Raw genomic sequence first — 21,312 nt, forward strand, 5'->3', positions numbered from 1 at the left:
ATTCCCTGACACTTTACTGATTTGTTCCAGCTAAAAAACTAATCTTATATCCCCATGGCAAAGGTCAATATTGCGGGGAAAAAAAAAAAGAAAAAAAGCTGAAAAAGTATCCCTTGTCACTTTTAAAATAAAATCATAGCAACCACTTTTTCTTCTATGTCAGAATGTCTCTTCTGTATCAGGTGGCTGAATCTCAAGAGCAAGATTCATTTTTGGTGAATAAAGAGAGTTGTAATGACTGTAATTAAGGGAAGGTATTTCATACACAGCTGTGATATGGAGGCGTCAGGGCATCTCACCCACCCACTTGCTGATTTCTGAGGTACTCCAGCTCCTTACACTCCATGTCCACTCATCCTTTTACAGAGTAATTCTCACATGCAGTACCAGTAGTTGCTAAAACATGTCATAAGTTTTGTTTGAAATGCACGACTTGTAGTGATTTTACTATGAATTGGCTTTAACCTGTAAAAGGAAATAGCAAGAATAAATGGGTGCAATTAATAAGTAAAAAAAGAGTGTTTAATATTCAGGATTGTGTAAGCTAAAATCACACAAGCGGTAAAAGTTAGAATGACATTTCTGAGACAGTCTCCTTTGAATGGCAGGAGCATTTTCTCCTTGAGCTGTGGCCAAGCCCTAGATATACAGAGGAGAAATCTATTTGGAAGAGATATACAGCCAGCTCACGATCTTGTTTTCCTACATTTTGTTAGCATATATCACTAGATTGAGGTTTACACTTGAACAGACCCAGCTTTTAGCAGGAACATCACTGTGAATTGAGTGCCCTGAATTCTCCTCTCGCCTTGTTTTAGAAAGGGATGCCATCATTTCCACAGTTAAGAATGAAGGAGTAAGGAAATAAAAAAAAATGAGCAAGTAAATACTGTTAATTCCAGACTGAATTATATTTTTGTTAGGCTGTTGCTCAATGTTTTGTTTTGCTTTGTTTTACCCCACACACTAGCGTTGTTGACATTTGTGGCAAGCTTTGGCCAACCAAGATTGGAATAGAACAGTAGATCGTGTTTTGATCAAAAAACTGCTTTTCTGGACTCCCCTGGGACTATATATATCTGTGTAAGTTCAATCACATATACTTTCTAGATAAAGACTCAGGCCTAGTTTTAATCCTTTGCAGTTCAGCACCTAACCAGAAGTCTGTATGCTAGCGATAAAGTTTTTTTTAAAACTCTCCTAAATCCAACAGCGAGACATAGGCATGTTAGTTTGGAATGTGTCTTCACTCTAAGGAGTCTTGGAGACTTTATTTTTAACTTTGGTGTGCCACTTAGTGCCTAAAATGATGGTGAACCTGGATTTCCTGGTCTGGTAGTCAGGCACCGTTAGAGAATGAGGCACCCAGGCATCTTCCAGTCACTGGGGCAGATCCTGATGCTTAAGATACTTCAGTTCCTCGGCTCCATTTTTCATGACAAGCTATAACATCTAAGAAAGCTTTATTTCTGTTAGTACTGAAGTTTCTTTTTTCCTGTACTTTTTTTTAATCAACATGCTTCAAAAATAATATTTCACAGAACATTTTAATAAACAATAACATTTTAAGTGGAATTATGACTAAGAAAATTTAGATCATTAAATGACATAGCAAGTCTTAATATGTTTTAAACTGGTTATGGTAGCACCTGGTTATTGTAAAACCTGTATTGCAAAACGCGGGCTTGCCTTCACATGGGCGTATTACCATTTTTTTTTGTCAGGGAAAAATAACATAGTGATTTATTTTATTATCGGCATCCCTTTGATGTTTTTTGTTTGCTGGTTCGGGTTGTGATATTTATTTTTGGTGGGTATGGGGGTGATAATTATCCCAGAAAATTCAGTTCACTATTTTTCACAAATAAAAGAACATTAAAATGAGAAATTACAGTGTTTTCCCAAGAACGTCTCTATGTGTAATCAGAGATCCGTATCTAGTTTAAGAAAAAATAGTATTCTGTCAGGACACGAAGATTCATTAACTGGGAAAAATCAATGTCCTGGCAATATAAAAGTCCAACAGCATTTATAAATATGCTGCCATTGCCTCAATAAAGATGTGGTAATTAGAGGGTCATCAGTTTAACACTTTTTTGTTTCTTTTGTGTCATTAATGCACAATTCATTTGTAGTATTGATTGTTTCTGGTGAGCAGAATTATTTAACTGGTGAGCAGTTAAAACAAAGCAGGAGTATTAGCTTCTATTCAGGGCTGATCTTGCAATGCATCAGATATAGACTAGAAAATAAACAAACCAACAAAAAAAAGTGCCAGTTGATACATCTTGAATGAAAGCCCATTGTGCAGAGAGTTTGAGTTAAAAAGCTATATCCTAGTAGATACATAGGTGAGGTTGTTGCTTACCGTAGAGCTGTGAAAGAATGCAAGCAGTAAAATAGACTTAGAAACGTAAAAAGAGAGATGGAAACACCAAGTCAGTAAATAAAAGTATATGTCGAAGAGAGAAATAATTTTACAGAGTACATTAAATAAAAATTAAATTTAGGCTGGCTATTTCAAAATAACTCACTTGACAAACAAATCTTTTGAGAATTTGAAAAAAAAAGCTAAAAAAGACATATATGTTTTATTTAGAAGAAAACTGTGTTTAAATACTGTAACAAAAAAGTCAGGAAGAAAAAGAAGGAGGACAAAAATGGATTTCATAAAGATCTCTGTTTAATCGTAGAATCATAGAATAGTTTGGATTGGAAAGGACCTTGAAGATCATCGAGTTCCAACCTCCCTGCCATAGGCAGAGACACCTCCCACTAAACCAGGTTGCCCAAGGCCACATCCAGCCTGGCCTTGCACACCTCCAGGGATGGGGCCTCAACAACCTCTCTGGACAACCTGTTCCAGTGCCTTACCACCCTCAAAGTGAAAAATTTTTTCCTACTCTTTAATCTGAACCTGCCCCCTTCTAGTTTAAAGCCATTCCCCCTAGTCCTAGCGCCACATGCCCTAGTAAAAAGTCCTTCCGCAGCTCTCCTGTAGGCCCCCTTTAGATACTGGAAGGCCGCAATAAGATCTCCCCGGAGCCCCCTCTTCTCCAGGCTGAACAGCCCCAACTCTTTCAGCCTCTCAGTCTCATAGGAGAGGTGCTCCAGTCCTCGGACATCCTCGTGGCTCTCCTCTGGACACGCTCCAGCACGTCCATGTCCTTCTTATGTTGGGGACTCCAGAGCTGGATGCAGTACTCCAGGTGAGGTCTCATGAGAGTGGAGTAGAGGGGCAGAATCACCTCCTTTGACCTGCTGGCCATGTTTCTTTTGATGCAGCCCAGGATACGATTGGCCTTCTAGGCTGTGATCACACATTGCTGGTTCATGTTGAGCTTATTCTAATGACATATTTTATTTTATTTTTTAAATTTATATCTGTGATTTAACGCAAGGCTGGATGATTCCAGTGATTAAAAGACATAATTTGTTTTTCCAGCCCTTGGCTACATTCTACTCCCGGGGCCTCTCTCTCAAGTGGTACACACCACTTACCTTCCAGTCCCTCAGGGGATGCATGCTAGTAGTATAAAACCTATCTATGGGCGAGATTTAGGTCATTGTGCCAAAACTGAAAGGGATGGAGAGTGGTACTATGTCCTATTTATTATTTTTAAATGAATTTACCATTTACAATTCAAAAGATGAATGATAATCATAAGATGTAAAAAAGAGAAATTTGGAAATTTGGACAATGTCTGTTCAAACATAGTCTTCTCTTAAATGAACCACTCAACACCAGTGCATTCCTGTTTTACTTATTTAACTTTTCATCCTCTTCTTCAACTGCTGTGGGCAAAGATCACATAGAAAAATCTTCTGTAGTAAGATTTTCTGTAGTAAATAAAAACTAGGTAAGTTTCAGTTAAATTACAGTTAAGTAAGTTTTCTGTAGTAATATTAGAGGAGACCTAGAAGTATAATTTCCTGAGATTGCTATAAACTATATGTAAATTTGGATCACCTCTCATACCCATCCTTCAATTGGTTTGATATAGCCTTCCTTCAATGCCTCTATTTTGCTAGAGTTAAGAAGTTTGTCTTTTCCATGCTCTTTGGTTCTTCTCCCGTAGGGACATTTAAAGTCTTTGTCCCCATTTCATGTTGCGAATTCTGTGGAATTCAGGTTTCATTAAACTCTACCATTTTGTTATTCAGATTCCACAATTTTATGTTAAATCTTTGAGTGCGTTTAAGAGCGTGAAACGTAACATAAATGATAGTTGAGTCAGTACTAGAAACACTTTGTCATTGTTTTTGCTTTTCAATACAGACAAAACAAGAGAAGAGGGAATGAAGGCAGGAAGTCTATAGCGAAGAAAATTCAGATCAGTCTTATCAGGCGTTCATACCAAAGAGATAATAGGATAACAGACATATAGGAGGAAGGCTGTCTGTCCTTCTTCTCTTGTCTGCATCATTTTGGAAAGAAAAAGAGAGGGTTGCCCATCTCAACTTCCATTCAGAAAAGACTGTGGCTCTATCCAGGAAAAGTCGGTGTAGGCTAGTGGGCATTTCTGAACTTTGAACTCATAAATTTGGTTCTCAAAAGAAATTATTCTCTTCCAAAATCCCGATTCCTGACGAAGGGACTTTTCTGTAGAGACAAAGGAAAGAAGGGAGATTTACTCTCACTCCCAGAATGACTGGGGCAAAGGGTGCTGTTTAAGCAAAAATAGCATTCCTGCAAATCTTCCACTGTCTGGATAACCACTGACAATCTGGAAATCTGTATCTGGAGCAAATGGTAACACTGTTGATCCACCTTTCACTCTGCTGATTAATAGCCTAATTAAGAGGGTAGTGTGTTCCATTTGTTATAACCTGAGTGTTGCAGTGCCATGTTATAAAGCGCCAGTGATGAGACTATTCTTCATTTCAGCTTAAAAATAATACCACCGGATTTTTAGAAAACATAAAGTGCTCCTGTCGCCATTTTTTTTTTTTTAATTTGTATTTTCTACCTTTGAGCTTTATTCTTTTACGTGTACCATTAAAAATTAGTCACCTGTTAAAGTGCTGAAGGCTTTAGGTACCTAGATAATTCTTTGAAAAGAACTAAAGAACACCTGCAATGTCTTAAGGTAATAACCGTCAAACTGTCAGAGGCAAAAGTAACAAGCAAAAATATTTGCAACAAAAGAAAGGAGAAGACAACCGTTGGAAAGAGAAGCAAAATATATTTATAAAGCAGGTTGTAAAAGCGGTTAATGCTAAACATGTGATGTTTATGCCAATAGAATGAGTCAGATATGCTTCAAGTGAAATACTGTATTTTGAGCTGCCTAATGTCACCAGCGCCTGCAGGGACAGTTTGCTAACTCTCCATGAACACACAGGCAGCTCTTCAAAGCAATTTCCATTACGCAACACTAGAGCTTTAAAGACATCCTCCCTTATTGATCTTGGTTTTGCATGATTCAACTTGTTAAGAACAAGATAAAGTTCCTCTGATAAACATTGATATTCTATAGGTAAGGAGAATTTCTTTAGTCTAACATTTTTATTGTAATTGTTTGTATCTATGCAGACAGCTTAACCTGCTCTGAGACTCTGGTAAGTCATTAAAATGGCTTTTTTTTTTTTTTTTTCCCCCAGTAGTTAAGCTTCCTTTAAACTCTAGCCAACTGCTTGCATTCCTGACCTTCTGGAAGTACTGAGCCAGTACTCAAGACCAGTCATGGCACTTCACTTGCTGTTATACAGTCAGGGCTGGGCCAGAATTTTTCCAGATTTTGTTTTCTTCATGGTAAAGTCAATGAGGCAGATGCAGGCATCTGATTTCTCAGAAAGCAAGCACTGACTGAAGAAAACCACATCCCTTCCCTTCCCTTCCCTTCCCTTCCCTTCCCTTCCCTTCCCTTCCCTTCCCTTCCCTTCCCTTCCCTTCCCTTCCCTTCCCTTCCCTTCCCTTCCCTTCCCTTCCCTTCCCTTCCCTTCCCTTCCCTTCCCTTCCCTTCCCTTCCCTTCCCTTCCCTTCCCTTCCCTTCCCTTCCCTTCCCCCCTCGCCTCGCCTCTCCTCCCTTTCCCTTCCCCTACCCTTCCTCTAACCTTCCCCTTCCTCTAACCTTCCCCTTCCCCTTTCCCTTCCCCTTCCCCTTCCCCTTCCCCTTTCCTCTTCCTTCTTGTGCCATATTCCCCGAGTCATGGACTAGTAGAAAAACTAAAGGAAAGGAGCAAATAGGATAATTTCACATTAATTGAATCCATCCTGTGCAAAAATGCTGCAGATTTGGATTTTCTTACTTGGTTTGTTTTTCGGGGGGGACAGGAGGTGGTTGACACCTACCTTGTTATTAAATATATATATATATAAAAATATATTCTAAATATTTTAAAATACCACATTGATGATCTCTTTTATTTTTTTAAACTCCGTTTGCCAGCAGCTTACCACAGAGTTGAAAAGGGGAGGAGAAGTACATACTTAACATTAAAGTATGTCATCTGGACAGACTGGCTATACAGTGAAAATTAGGTTTTGAGAGATCGCATAACTTCGGTCCAAGCTTGGTCTCTTAATACACATATATATGGCTGTTGTGCTGTAGGTCAGTTGGCTAGCTGTTTGCATGCTACACCTCGCAAACCTGCATTAGTCACAATCCTAATTTATCACGTATGTCTCCGTATCTTTTACGTAAGTGTGTTTCGTAGAATACAATCTTGTGGAAGTTCATGGAAGAAACTCAAAGGTCTGTTTGTATCCAGGGGGTGAGAGTGGTTTCTAGGGATCTCGGAGAAAAGTTAATGACTGCAGCAGAAAGGTGGGTAGGGACTCAATCTGACAAACTTTGCTGTGTATCACATATCAACACAAATTTTAAGCTCTGAGTAAACCGGACTCCTTAAAGGACATGCCTCGTTTACCTCACGAAGAGTGGCAGGTGCTTCCGAGGTCCCTCAGAGGGAAGTCCTGTCTCCCTAGCCGGCTGCCTGAGCTGTACCAGGCAGAATGTCTCTCTGGATGCCATTTAGGGCAGCCCCTTTCCTTGATTAGATTTCTTCTTGGGAGAGTTTTTCATTAGGCATCTACTATAGGCTCAAGTGTTTACATTAGGGAGGCTAGTTCCCAGCTACGGGTAATAAATTGACACAAATACCAGAAATTAGCATTTCTGTATTTCTATCACAGAAAATAAATGTTAGACTAACTACTTTAAACTGAACAATGATAATATAATAATAATAATAATAATAATAATAATAATAATAATAATAATAATAATAATAATAATAAAACAAGAACAGCAAACCCTACAAAAGAGGTAGCATGAAAAAACAGTCCTCCCAGTCAAGTGATGTAGGTTCCATCTCAGGACACACCTGGAGCAATAAAAATCTAACTTAAAGGCCCACCTGAGACTCGCTTACCATAAGATCTAAATAGCCAGCAGGATCTCCTTCTCTACTAACTGAAAGGACCTTAAGGAGGCTGGATTTGTATTTTAATATCTCAGATGCAAAATCAGATGGGATCAGTCCAGGCAGGTATTGCACGCTTGGGGAAAGGGTGAAATTTGTCTTCAGATAAAGAGAATTGTATTTATTGATAAATTGTACACTACCTTAAACATTGCACTGTGTACAGCCAGTATATAGTAAATGCTCTTTTAATTAAGATAAGCCTGTTGGGTGCTCCACTCCTAAAATGAGTTTGCAGTCATGTCCGTCTGAAGGTATCTATCCTATTTAGTCTGCACACATACTGCATACATGAAAGTCTGATTGGCTCCTGTGAGATACAAATGTTATTAGAAAAGTGCCATGAGTCTTTATATTATCTGACTTTACATGAGTATTTCATAAACCTTTAATTTAGTTTGGATTAGAGAAATTACAAGGTTAAAAAAAGAAAAACCCTTCAAGTCGAGGTTTAAAATAAGACGTGCCCTTATCATTGCCAGTTTTATTTTATGACTAATTCAACCACTGTTGGGTAATCAGAACAAAGGGGAATATTTTTTTTCTTTTTTATTGTCCCTGAGCATGTGTGCAGTACAGCTTTGATTGGTTAAGTAACCTCTCTACTATTCCACGTTTTTCAGTGGGGCTCACGTAAAGAGCTACAGAAACTCATATCTAGGTAATGAGTAGATTAAGTATTTTTATCACTGACTAATTGTGAGAGGAGTTTCTAAGTGTTTTAGCATAGCTGTTTTCTAAGGCAGGATTTTTACATGCACAATTAAGGGAAAGTAATAAGCATTCAGTATTTTTATTATCATGGGAAATTCCAGTACCAATGATTCTTTGTTTTGTTTTTTTTTTTTCATTTTGTACAGTAAGCGGTGCTGAGACCACATACATTAAGGAAAAAAGCTATAGATGTTATTGATTCTGATGTATAGCCATCTAAATATGTGTATTACAATATATTCATGAGTATAAATAGTTACACTGGAGCTTTTTCAAATGAATAAGGCAATAGATTGATATTCAGAAGATATAATCCTATTTCTGTTTCTGTTTACATACTGTGCAACATTGCACATTCTGGTATTTAATACACTGTTGGTCTAAATGATGTCATATTGTTTGGCTAATCTAAATATGAACCGTATTGTATACTGTGCTCACTCATGTAAATCAAGTTGTTCCGCTGGTGATGTGCCTTGGAATCACTAAATTTAAGTCTTCTGATGTTGGTGGTGAATACAACTTTTGTGCTATATATACATGAAGGTAGCGATAATTTCTACTGTAGACTTGGAGCCTCTCATTCAAAAAATAGTAATTGAAAAATGGTCTACACACTCAGTGTAGGAAAATAATTTTCTCTAAAACATAGGATAGTGCTGTGGTTATGACTTAAGTTTAATTTCTTTTGTGACATTCCAGTTTTACTGTCTTTTTCCTGTATCCTTTACAACCTGGAAGGACACATAAGATGTGTAGACACCATTTTTCCATACTTTTATTTAACAGGACAGCATATGTTGCATGCAGTCTGAAGGGGGGACCAACCCTGCACTCCCCCAATACCTTCACTATGAGTGAGGGAATGGAGACTCAGATCTAAAGTTTATTATTTAGGATAAATAGAACCATAATAAACTATTCAAGGATTTTTATGCAATTTTGCTTATTCTTCCAATATATTGAGCAGCAAAACAGAAAGAGCTTTGTATCTTTTTTTTTTTTTTTTTTAAAGTTTAACCTTTCTGACTAAAAGTGGCTTGGCCTTCTGTTACTGCAAAGATCTCCATTTTCATCTCCTTCATCCTGGATATTGATTAAAGTTCAACATCCAGGATGAAAGGAGTCAATGCAGTCACTACTTATTCACACCATTAAAAATTGAAAGAGAATCAGATCCAGAAGCTGTTGTTCTGGTTTTGTTGTTTTGTGGTTGTTTTTTATTTGGTTTTTGTTTGTTTTTTTTCCTTATAAAAATATTGTTTCACACTTTAATTCTACTTAGGAATATTTTCAGCATTAAATTGATTCCCTACAATTGTGAAGTTTGAGTTATGTAAGTAGCTATAGTATTTAGCTAGCATAAATGCTAAATATATGCTAAAATGCTAAAATACCTTTAACCACGTCAAGAATTAGACTTACGCTGTTGTATGGAGAAACCTGGGTCCTACAAGATTTGCATGAGCGGTAAGTCAGAGCAGACTCCAGACTTAGAGCATCTTCAGGTGCTTTAAGAATCAAGGAATACACCTCCTTAAATTCATAAGGAAAATTTAGGAGATAGGAAGAAATTCGAGATAGTGTGTGAGGAAGATGAAGTGTAACTCACCTAACAAGTATGTAAATGTTACATGTCAGGTTTATTTGATGTACCGGGTTGTCTATTTCTGCTAAAATCAGTGCCTAAATTCACTATGTAGTCAGTGGAGAAAGTTTTTCAAAGGCCTTGAAATGAAGATTTTCTTAAATTTATGGGTCTGAGTTTAAACAGGCAGGATCCCTTTCTGGATCTTTCCAACACACCTACCTCTCTGTCATGGGGAGCAAAGCTATTTGGGGGAACTTAAGCACTTAATTTAGGAGAGCTGTATTCGCCTAAAGGGTAGGTGCACCCAGGTGCCTAAGTTAGATTGTCTGGATCCTATCCAGAACTATTTCTGAAACAAGAGTAAAAACCTGTCTATGTGAACTTGGCAAAGAAATTTTAATCTTTTTGTTAAAAAAATGTTGTATCCAATTAATGATGTAGCTGCGTTGCATGATCAGTTGTGGTAATTACATTTTTAATTACTTTACCCTTAGGACCTGATTCTGATCTTATTTCCATTGGTATAAAGCAAGGATAACTTAGATAAAATCAATGCAGCTAAACTGAAATATAATTGATGAGGGGTCAGAATTGAGCCCTAAATGGTATGCTAAAAGTGGAACTAATCAAAAAGCTAAATGGGTTTATAATTTGTGCAATTGACATTTTCGTAATCTAAATCTCCAAGAAGTTAACCTTTGGATATAGAACTTGGGTTTCCCTTAGAGCCTCCTAGCATTTAGGGAAGTGAAGCCACTAGAAAGTCTGTAAAAAGATGATGATTTTGTACAGCTTCTAAAACCGCGTAGTAAATTCTTTTATTAAATGATTGATGTCTTTCCAGTTTGATATGTTTCTACATCACACAAGTCTTTGTGCAACATTTTTTTGGTGAGCAGAAGCTGGAGAAGAGTTGAACCATAGCACTTTCTCAAATAACACGAAAAATCCCCCCAAATCAAAGGTTATTTTAAGCAATAAGGAGATTTAGGAACCAACGTCTACTCAAAATCAAGAATATTTAAGGTCTTTTGGAAATTATGTTTAGAGTTTACTGTTTGTGTAATAGATGGTAGGGATACATTTTTTAAAAATCATGCCAATTTATCGTGTATAGTTGCGTAATTCCTAAAAATGTGTTATTTCTACTACAAGTTTTAATATTATTTGTTGGAAAAAAGAGAAAATATAAAAAACCTGAAGATATTTTCGTATAAATTTTGTGTATTTTACCATTAAGTAAATATGTGCGTTATCTCGGAAGTAATTATTGCTGTTTAATAGGCAGGTGTTAATTTATACAGTATATTCAAATCAATCAGCTAGCTTAACTTTACAAAATATGTTCCCCCTAAGGTAATGGGTTTTCCTTCTGCTTTTGCATGACAGTATTTTTTTTAACAGCTTGTGCATACTCCCACAATTATTTCATTTGGGACAATCAATATTGTCTCAAATGCATTTTTTTTCCTCAGTTGTCAGAATGTACGTGAATTTTTATATTTCAAGGGAGATTCTCAATATTGTATTTATGACAGTGGCAGTTGTCCAAAGCGGTGACCTCAGTCTGGTCAGTGAAACTTCTTCCACAAGCCATGACCGAGGGAGTCGGAGGCTGACTGCTGTGCCTGACCTTCCTCTTGTGGACATGACTTTCCCTCCCATGCATAGTCACTAACTTCAGGCTTGTTACTTCTGATATTTATCACTGTAGCAGAGATTCCCAGATGGATATTTACGCGTCTCCTTAAATTCTAGAGATTTAATGCCCGTTGAGTGAAGTACTACAGGCTCATAACATGAAAAAAAAAAAAAGCAAGCTGTTTTTGCAAGGAATTCTTCTTGCCTTCGCTGGGAATACCACCCATGCTGCTTTCTGAAATATGCCCATCGTTAGAAGTGCCGTTATAATGCATTTCACAGGAATTTGGAAGGCTGGAACAGAAGTTGTACACATTTTAGGAATGTTAGTAGAGCAATATTTTTTCCCCACTGAACAATTATGTCTTTGAAAGCATCAGTTTGATCAAACCTCTGGCACAATGATAATTATATTGTTTTGTGCTGACATCTTTATAGAATATTTATATGCTTTTCTGTTAATATTTGATCAACTGTTTTTATTTTTTTGGCATGGCACTTTGTTTCCAGATTTTTGTTGGCTATGTCTGAAACAAAATCCTTTGTTATGGGGCTGGAATTCATTCAATTGTCTCTTGGACATTCTACACTAAGTAAACATAATTGTACTAGTCCATAGACCTCCAAAGCCACAGTTCTAACCACCTTGTATTCTCCAGCAAAAGGAACTTTTACTTTTAGAGAAGTCAAACTAGGGTGGCAATATTAGCTCTACAGTTGCAATGAGAATGTATTAAGGGGGTTTTGGTTGGTTTGGGGTGTGTTTTTTTTGGTTTGGTTTGTTTTTTTTTTTCCCACGAGTAGCATCCTTGAAGCTGACATCTTTTTGTGACTCAATAGATGACAGCATGAAATTCAATTACAGCAGACAGTCTCAGTCATTGCACCTGTCTGCTTCCAGAGGAAAGTATTTGTAAATTGTGCTTTATCCTTCTGTTCCCTAAAACCTGTGTCTGTAATTGACACTTGCCAGCAGAGATGACTGGAGACAGAAGGAGAACATAATGTGTCTGAGTAGCCCACCAGGGAAAAGAGTATCGTCATCCTTGGGAGTTTTGTGGTGTTTTGTTTACTTTAATGAAGAATAATACCTGTGTGCCAAGGATTTACTGCAAGGCTGGTGGCAGATGTTTCTGCTAAAAAGAAACCCAAGTTATGAAAAATGAATCGCAAAAGAAGGCAGGACAAAAGAAAAAATTTAATTAACATAGAAATATTTCTTCTGCAAGAGAAAACAAATGCTTCAGGAGAACAAAAGCCCCTCTCTGTTGTTTGTAAGGCTGGTTTGTTACTGTAACACATTTGTAAGAATCAGGTTTGTGCCTGACATGTCAAAGCTTATTCACAAAGCAAGAGTTGTGGATACCTTGGGAGTCAATGTTGTCACTTGTTACGCAGCTCAGCATCCGTTCAGCACTGATTGATGCCCAAGTCGCCAGTTTTGGAAGAAATGGGATACAGATATGACAATAATATTTGTACCAAATGTCAGGCAGGAGAAACAGGGGAGTTCATAGAATGGGTCTAGACATAGACTCTGACCTGAAAAAAACCCAAAATGTGATAGACAAACTGTCAGCCTTGATCTTTCTAAACCATTTCATTTCTTTCTGCTAAGTTCTTTTTCTTTCTTTTTATTGGTTTCCCTCCCCAGAATTTTGCCAGAGTAGACAGCATATAAAACTGATCCAGCTGGTGAGTTTTGAGCTTGATGAAGGAATTGCCAAACCATTAACTATTTCAAATGCATCAGATATATAAAAGATAGGGACAGTTAGTAAATCACCACATATTTGGTAAGAATGCTATTTGATCATAAGCTTCCTTAGAACTTAGCTAATAATACTAGGGTAGATCAGAACGTATGTATTGTTTTTCCTCATTTTTTGACTCACATTTATTGATTGATTTGCAAAAACATTCGGGTAACTACTGTTTCTGTTCCTCTCTGTAGAGCAGCAGGTAATTTGAGAGTTGCTCAACCACAAAAACAATGGCAAAAAAAGGTAATGGAGTAACGCAGCCAAGTACTGCTTGACTACGTTGCCTGTTACCATGTACTCAGGACATCCCCAAGCGGCCCAGAGAGCTGTGTGTGCCTCTGCTCGCGGCTTACAGAGCATTGTAAGCACACCGTGTTATATTTATGAGCCGGAAAGTAAAGTGTGTCAGAGAGGAAGTTAAAATGGCTTCGCTGTAGGATATTGTTAGTGTAAAATATCTGATTTATTTGGGTCTCTCTTTGAATGCTGCAGCTTGTAAACACAGTGGGGAATTTCTCTGACATTGATCCAAAGCAATGGGTACTAATGGCATAATACAGTGGTACTCAATAACCTTTTATCATGGGCTGCTTTGTCATGTGGAGATTTAACTGAGGGGAAGAAATACACTGTAACAAAAAAGAAAAACTTATGAATTTCCATCTGTCTGTTTAATAATGTTCAGTTTAAGAGCTATCGTACTCTTTTTCTGTTATCTTTTTGCATGAACTATCATACAAAATAACATTAAATTTATGATACATACTAGTGTAAACACGATGAGAAACGTAGGCATTTTTTCCTGAGCATTCAAAGGACAAGCTGTGGCAGATCTCTGTCATGGCTCCAGTAGCACTGCCACGTTATGAAATTGAAAATTTTAATAATTTAAAATTGAAATCTGAAATATGAAATCTGAAAAATTTAATCATTTAATATTATAATAAATATAATAAACGATCTGTGTATGTATATAATATTTTAAATATTTACATTATTTTTATTTATTTATTTTTGAGCCTTTGTGCCTTTATAGGCAACGGAATAAACAAATAAGGGGAATACCTACACCATAAAGTCTTAAAATTTGCTCAGTGCCCGCAAACCCTTGTCAAGTTTTGGTTTCAAGTGTCATCAATGTACATCAGACAGCTCCTTAGAAGCGAGTGAAAGCGTGCGTTCTGAGGCATACTGCTTCAGACCAGCATAAAACCCAGCGTGGTGCCACATGCTGACCCCAGGCCCCTGCCAGGGGCAGCTGCAGTTCCTCAAGGTGTATTATCTGTTTGCCTACCACTCTTCTTTGCTAATTCCGGCAATTCTGACGCCTAAGTTTCCCTTCAGAGCCACCCAGAGCACGGTGGGAGGCCAGGTTACGGCTTTCCACGCTTTCTCTTGGGAGCAAATTAGTACGCGAGCCAGCGCGGAAGGGAGTCATTTGGGTAATGTTGGTCCGGGATCGTTAATAGAGTGTAGGGAGTTTTGTATTCTCGTCCTGAACAACCATTTAAGAGCTAGCAACAGTATAATTGTCTGCTACTATTTTCATATATACATACATGGGTTCATTTTGCATTTGTTGTTGGTAAGCCGCCAAATTCCAGTCTCACTAAAAATAGATGTAGAGCCAAAGCAACTCTGTTATCTAAAGATTTCTGCCAAGAAAGGAGACAGAAAAGACATTTTGAAAAGAAATAATAGAATAGGTTATAACCATTGGGATGCCGACATCTCTGTTTTACCATGGTTTGCATCTGTTAGCAATGTCTCCTTCAGGCTGAATACTCAAAACACCCCCCAGCTGCTGTAGAACACCGTGGCAGAAAAATGGTGTTAATGCTTCGTGTAATGTAAAACTTACGTTGAGCCCTAACTTATAGTTCTACAGGGATGTAAAGACTGATCTCTTCACTGGTGCGTCAAAAGCCAGTGGTTTTGAGTGATTGCTGCATATCTTCATGATATGAAAAGGAGGGGCCAAAAGCCAAGAGTTTATGTCCTTCAGGAAGTACCGTAAGGGTCCTCTGCTGTGAAAGCGAGAGTGTTACTGTTGATTTCAGCAAGTCCAAGATGAAGCTCAGGTTGTCTTATGCACATTATTGCTACTATAAGATAAAGAAATATATAAAAAAAGAAAAAATGGTTAAGGAAGGCCCATTCATTCATTTATCTTTATATAATGAATGATGGAACTGGAGTTGCAAACATAGATTTGGTAGCATTTATTCATATGGGGTCCTGCACTGGAAGCATTTACTCATGTTCATTTGTGAAACTTTCTGCATGAAGTGGGACTGCGGGATTGAAATCTTTATTTCTGAGGACTTTTAAAAGTTTGTTTTATACACATAAACTACTAAACACCCGGAATGCTGCTTCTAGAGAGACCTTTTGAAAAGTATCAAATTAAAAGTCTCCATGACTGATGCTGTTGGTGGAATTGAGACACATTCAAGATGCAGGACTTTAAGAAATCTCAGAGAAATAGCTAGGTATGTTTCTTTTGCTGAGTTATCTTTTTTTTCAATAAAAAGGTGTTACAGTTGATTTTGTGCTAGCAATTGGTGCATTATGCCTCGTTCCTCTCATATGTGAAAGTCCAGCTTCACGTTTTCGTTTTTCAGTTTTTATTGGTTTTAGTATTTTGTACTTTTTTCCGTTTCTTTTTTTCCTGATACAATGTGCAAAAGATTTAATTTTGCATCTGTCTCTGTCTTCTGGAAAATACACTGTGGATCAAGGGAAATGTTAGGCATAAGAACCAGAGAATAGCTAAGGATAGAGATTAAAGGCATGAGCAGTATTATGTTATAACATTTACAGAGGACTCGGACTAAAAGCAATGCCTTCCAAAATAATCACCACAGTTTTCTATACCTAAATATTTGCACATATTAATAATATACCATATGCTTGGCTTAGCAGTATGGGTGTAACACATCAGTCTACCAGATGCAATATTCTCTCTGGACCAGAATATTTCCTTGGAATATCCTGCTCTTTTTGACACCTCAGTTTTAACTTTTCCTACAACTTGATCTGAAAATGATGACCAACTTGAAATCTATATAACTTGAAGGCTTTATCAGTAAAGCCCAGCAGAGTTATATTTCTCTGTGGCTGTGATGTTGCAACCTGGTGAAAAATCAATTTTTCCTTTTGCTGAATGGTATATTTGAAGCATTTAAAAAGGGTGAATGAGTGTGCTGAGGGCCTGTCATTCTCGAAGTACTTTCTTATGCAGCATGTGTAGGTACATCTGCCTGTTAGCCCTGAGAGGCCCTGTGTGTTTGATGCATTGGATGTTGTGTCAGCAAGAAGGAGAAAAAGAAGAGATGAGGTATATCAGAAGGAAAGTTGATAGCAAATGGTGTTTTGAACAGCCTGTATCCCCCAGTGTAATATATTATGGAAATAATGATTCTGACAAGTGATGCTTCTTTGTAACCTGAAGTGATACAGTAGGGATTATGCATGCTCAAGTCATTCAGGACTGGGTACTTAGTTGTCTAGAAATGCTGTAAGAAGTGTCTTCATCATGAACAACTTTGTTATAGATGCAGTGGCAAGAACTAGATTACTAAAAGAAAAAGAAAATACCTGAAACAGTTCATTATTATTCTTGCTGTTGTTATTGTTACCGTTGTTGTTGTTGTTTAGCTAGCAATGGGAACAAAAATGATATTTTTAATTCTGGTTTTATAGAGTTATCTTTTGTATATGAATTAATACCCCATTTTATCCTGTATTTAGGGATTAATTGTATGCTTTAACTAATTTTCAAGCTTGCTCAGACATAGCTGTTTCAAAACCATAGATACATTGTTAATTAATTAACCTGGATAGGCAATAAGAAGTGGGCTAAAGGTTTAAAAGGAGGTGTCAGGAAGCTAGAACAAATAAAACATGAATGCAAAACAGTCTGTAAGAAAGGCACAGAGAGAATACAGAGGAAATGATTGCCCTAGAAAACAGAATGAAATGCTTCTGACCTGTACACTCTCATCAAGCACAGATCAAGAAATGCGACCCAAACAGCAGGATAAAGATAGCATATACGTCTAGCCTCTTGCATCAATAAATTGGCTTACGTGTTTGCTCTAGTTTACAGAGATTTCCTTGCAGTACAACAGATGGGTGTACCTTGCCAGAGGAGGATACTCTGGCTTCAACCAATTTGATGATTCCCTTCTTCCCCTGATAAAACATGGGGACGCAAAGTAAGCTGAGGTTACTGCATTTTAGGAATATCATGTGGTATGGGAATTATATACAGAGTAATTGTCTTAAGAGTTACCAACATATACAGTCTGCAGGGTTGGACTTTCTCTTCTTCCTCATGTAGTTCTTCTACCAATGAAAAGTAGCACAACATTTTTAGTTGGGGAGGGGAAGACAAAACAAGCAAAAAAACCCCAACCCAAAACCAGCTTTTAATCTCACCATTCTTGAAATAAAAGAATATTGATTGACAGGAAATATATTTAAGAATGCATTCATTTAAGAGTTTTAAATGCTCTCTTTGCAATGTTGATAACTCGCTGAGATTTTGTTTTGAATGGAAGTTCTTAAAGAATGGAATATGCCTCTTTGTGGTGTACTTTGTACAGATATTAAGTAGGAATCTCACATAGCGTATTTCATTTCCCTGCTTAAAATCTTCCCCCTTCTCGATTCCTCCTTCCCTGCATTCTTGTTCCTTCCCCACATACGCAGAGTTAACTAATACAGAGGAAGCGAGTTCATTTTGCTTCACTGCTTAAAAAAAAAGCAATGCTATGACCAACGGAATGAAAAAATTTGATAAGCTAAAACAAAAGGCAGCAAATGTTGAGAACAAACTCCAGTGACCTAGCTAATATAAAGTTGTTTCATGATAAGGCTGAACATTAACAATTTTGGACATCTAAAAACGTAAAACTAGCAATTCAAAAACATTTATCTGGATGAGATAGAACATTACACATGAAACATAATGAGCTCTCTGAAATTCAGCCAGGATGCTGTAGTACTCATTTAGACAAAGAAGACAACTAGTTAATCACAGCAAAGAAAACTAGACAGAGTAAATTAGTTTGCTGCATTCCAGACTCTTAGCTACGAAAAAGAATATATTTCACTAATTAGAGAGTGAAAATATTCTAAGCTTTTAGAAAGAGAATGCAAGAAGAGTGAAAGAGAGAGATCCTGGCTTTGGAATGGTGTATCAACCCATGGTGTTTGCGTGATACGATTTTATGATTTTTATCAGTTAGGCAGCCTACATTACGGGGTATTCAACTTTGATTGTATTGATTATATACAACATAATAGCTCATCATGCAAATTATCACGCATGGCTTCAATTCTTAATTTTCATGGGCTCTTGGAGCCTCTAATGAAATGTAAATAAATTTAATTTAAAACCTATACGGATATACATGTTATAATAAAAAAGCTAGAAACTTCACAATTAAAATAAAAAGCTAACAATCAGATTTTAAGTTTTTTAGGGGATTATTGTCTTGATTGTGCTGTAGATATTTTTACTTTATCATTGCATTTTTATCCTTAACGCTAAAGGAGTATGCATTCTAGGTGTTTTATTTCTAAGTTCTTTAAATGAAATAGGGGAAGGTGTGTGTGTGTGCGCTAAAGAGTATTAGAATAGTAATTATTCTAAGTAGACTTCAAGGTAAAAGAGAAAGTGAAGTTCACCTGCTTTTTACGTGGGATAAGAATCCTGTTTTATCTGAAAACTACATAGTTTTACATAGTGAAAGCTTTATATACAGTTCTGAAATAAGGTTGTTCTTTTTTTTACCTAGAAAAAAAAAATTAAATTTCCAGTATTTTTGTTCAAACAAACATTCAAGTATAGAATCGGTAGTAGATTCTATACTTGATATAAATAAATTTATCTCTAATTTTTTATTTCCTTTCCTGTGTCTGAGTGTGCTCTCCAAATATGATCAAGTTCCTGTACGCGTAAATGCGGTTTTGCTTTTAACTGCAGGGGCCTGAGGATCAGGTCCTCTCTTTATCTATCTTTCACATGAGCAGTGTTACACCCTTCAATTATTTCTGTTGACTTGAAAGAGAACACCATCAAGTTTGCATGGTTCCAATGCCATAGTTGTTATTTGAAGAGCTATGGTTTTACGGGTCTTCTGTGCTACAGTAGGCATATAGGCGGTATGTACGTTTGAGGAAAAGTGTGATGGTTGGCCTTCTTTGGAACTGCACATCAGTGGAAAATCTGACGTCTTTCTTTTTTATTAAACACGAGATAAGCTGATAAATCAAGTTACTTTTTCAGTCTTTCACATTTTATTACATCAGAGCTTAGATGATTTTAAATCATTGTAGAGTCAATGGCTCTACAATGCTTGCATATTGTTATTTTTTTAATTTCAAAAGATGTTTGTGGGTGATGTTTATTAGGAAACTGTGTGTATGTGTGCACGAATGCAAGTGCGCATGTATGTCTGTCTCTGTAGACTGAGGTGGAGGAAGACAGCGATCCCTTTATTTCATAAGAGCTACTTCTTAAATTGTTTCACACTTTCAAAAAATGCCAAGACCAAATATGGAAATGTAGCTCTAAAGAGAGAATGTCCTGGAAAGGTTTGAACTAATACAAAAGAGAGGGTTTAGTCTTTTAACAAAGTTGATTTCATCACCAAGATGTGTTGTAATCAGATAGAGTGACAGATTATTTTTTAAGCAGAATTGGAACCAGTTAGATGAAATCAGCCTAAAATGTGATTTTTGTTTCGAAAACATTATTTTTCTTGTTATACTCATTTCAGAAACATATGCGATAAATATTTAGACTCTTAATTTACTACACATCAATCTAAAAATCTACTTTGCTATCTTAATCAGAATTCATTTGCTTAATTGTTACTCCTATCCCATCAATCTCAGTTTTGCACTAACTTGAACAATGCCACTTTTTGCCGTTTGCACTTTAATTCGATTTCCATTCTAAGTTTATGAACAGTAATAGGGTCCTGCTTGAATATTCATTAGCTTTGTATTGTGAGCTATGAAAAGGTGCTTTCTTTTACCTTAATGAAAGTGGCTCAGCATGGGACGGATCAGTAATGACATTTGATTTTAAGCATCCAACAAATTTGCTTTTTATTTATTGACACATCTTGTCCAAACAGCTCCCTCGCAAGTTAGTGGAGTAATGAAAGAGCGAGTGCTGCAGAGGAGCGTGGAGCTTTCCTGGCAGGAACCAGAACATCCCAATGGAGTCATTACTGAATATGAAATCAAGTATTATGAGAAAGTAAGTGCTAAGATTATCTGTAATGTACAACAATGTGCTGTTCGCTTCATGTTGGCTTGCTGTGTTGTGGAACAATGTTAAAGCCATCAGCTATCCTGTCTTTTCAAAGCCACACTGATTTTGCTTGTTCTTAATAACTAGAGAGTCCCTGCAAATATTATTGCTATCATAACTCTCATATATTGTATTTTGGTATCCTAAAAGTGAAATATGCAGTTGAAATCTGCCCTTTTTTTCCACCTTTTTTTTTAATTGTTAAGTTGGACTTGGATATTTTACCATGATAGTTGTGATTTTCCTGTCTCTTCTACATTGTGTTTAAAGCTTGTTTCATTTCCTTCTGTGTCGCTGTAATCCAGTCTTGAGATGATATATCAAATACAACTCTTGACTGCATTTGGTATTTCCTTTTGAGCTGGGAAGCTTGGACTTGCTATCTGAAAACTTCCAAAGCACTTCCTACAGTTTCAGCTGAAAAATATTCCTTATTTGTCCTTTCAAAAAGTCCCAGCATTGTGAAATTTATTTTTCACTTGTTCTCTCAACACAATAATGAATTGAGGGCTGCTTTTCAGTAGCATATGAAGTGATCTCTGTTTCTGGTAGAGTGAAATTGCAGTCTTATTTATGTCAGTCAGTGTTTTGCCATTCATTTTAGCGTGTCTAGAGCTTCATTCATGATAGCTTTGAAGTACGCCAGAATAAAAAAAATTCTGACAAGCATATAAGTAGGGCCACATGCAACCGTAAGCAGGATGAAAGCAGAGTGAAGGCAGGTTGTGTAGCTACATGTTTGTCCTGGCACCCAGGCTAAGCGTGGCTCCTCCAGATTCCCTGGGAAACTTACTGTAGCACATAACATGTTCCTAATTTTTGTAAAACATTCTGGGAGA

The 21,312-nt window shown here is 36.9% G+C and overlaps 1 protein-coding gene across 4 annotated transcripts in view; it reads left to right on the forward strand.

Moving 5' to 3' along the window:
• Positions 1-21,312, forward strand: part of EPHA7 (EPH receptor A7) — a gene marked incomplete at both ends in the record, with an annotated part of 167,921 nt that overhangs the window by 105,116 nt on the left and 41,493 nt on the right. For all 4 annotated transcript variants that reach the window (XM_082480791.1, XM_082480788.1, XM_082480790.1 and 1 more), the window contains one exon: positions 20,295-20,419. In XM_082480791.1, the coding sequence (XP_082336917.1) occupies positions 20,295-20,419 (125 nt within the window). The remainder of the gene's footprint in view (positions 1-20,294; positions 20,420-21,312) is intronic.

The sequence above is a fragment of the Vanellus vanellus genome (genome assembly GCF_965231255.1).
Source record: "Vanellus vanellus genome assembly, chromosome: 3".
NCBI classification, from domain to species: Eukaryota; Metazoa; Chordata; class Aves; order Charadriiformes; family Charadriidae; genus Vanellus; species Vanellus vanellus.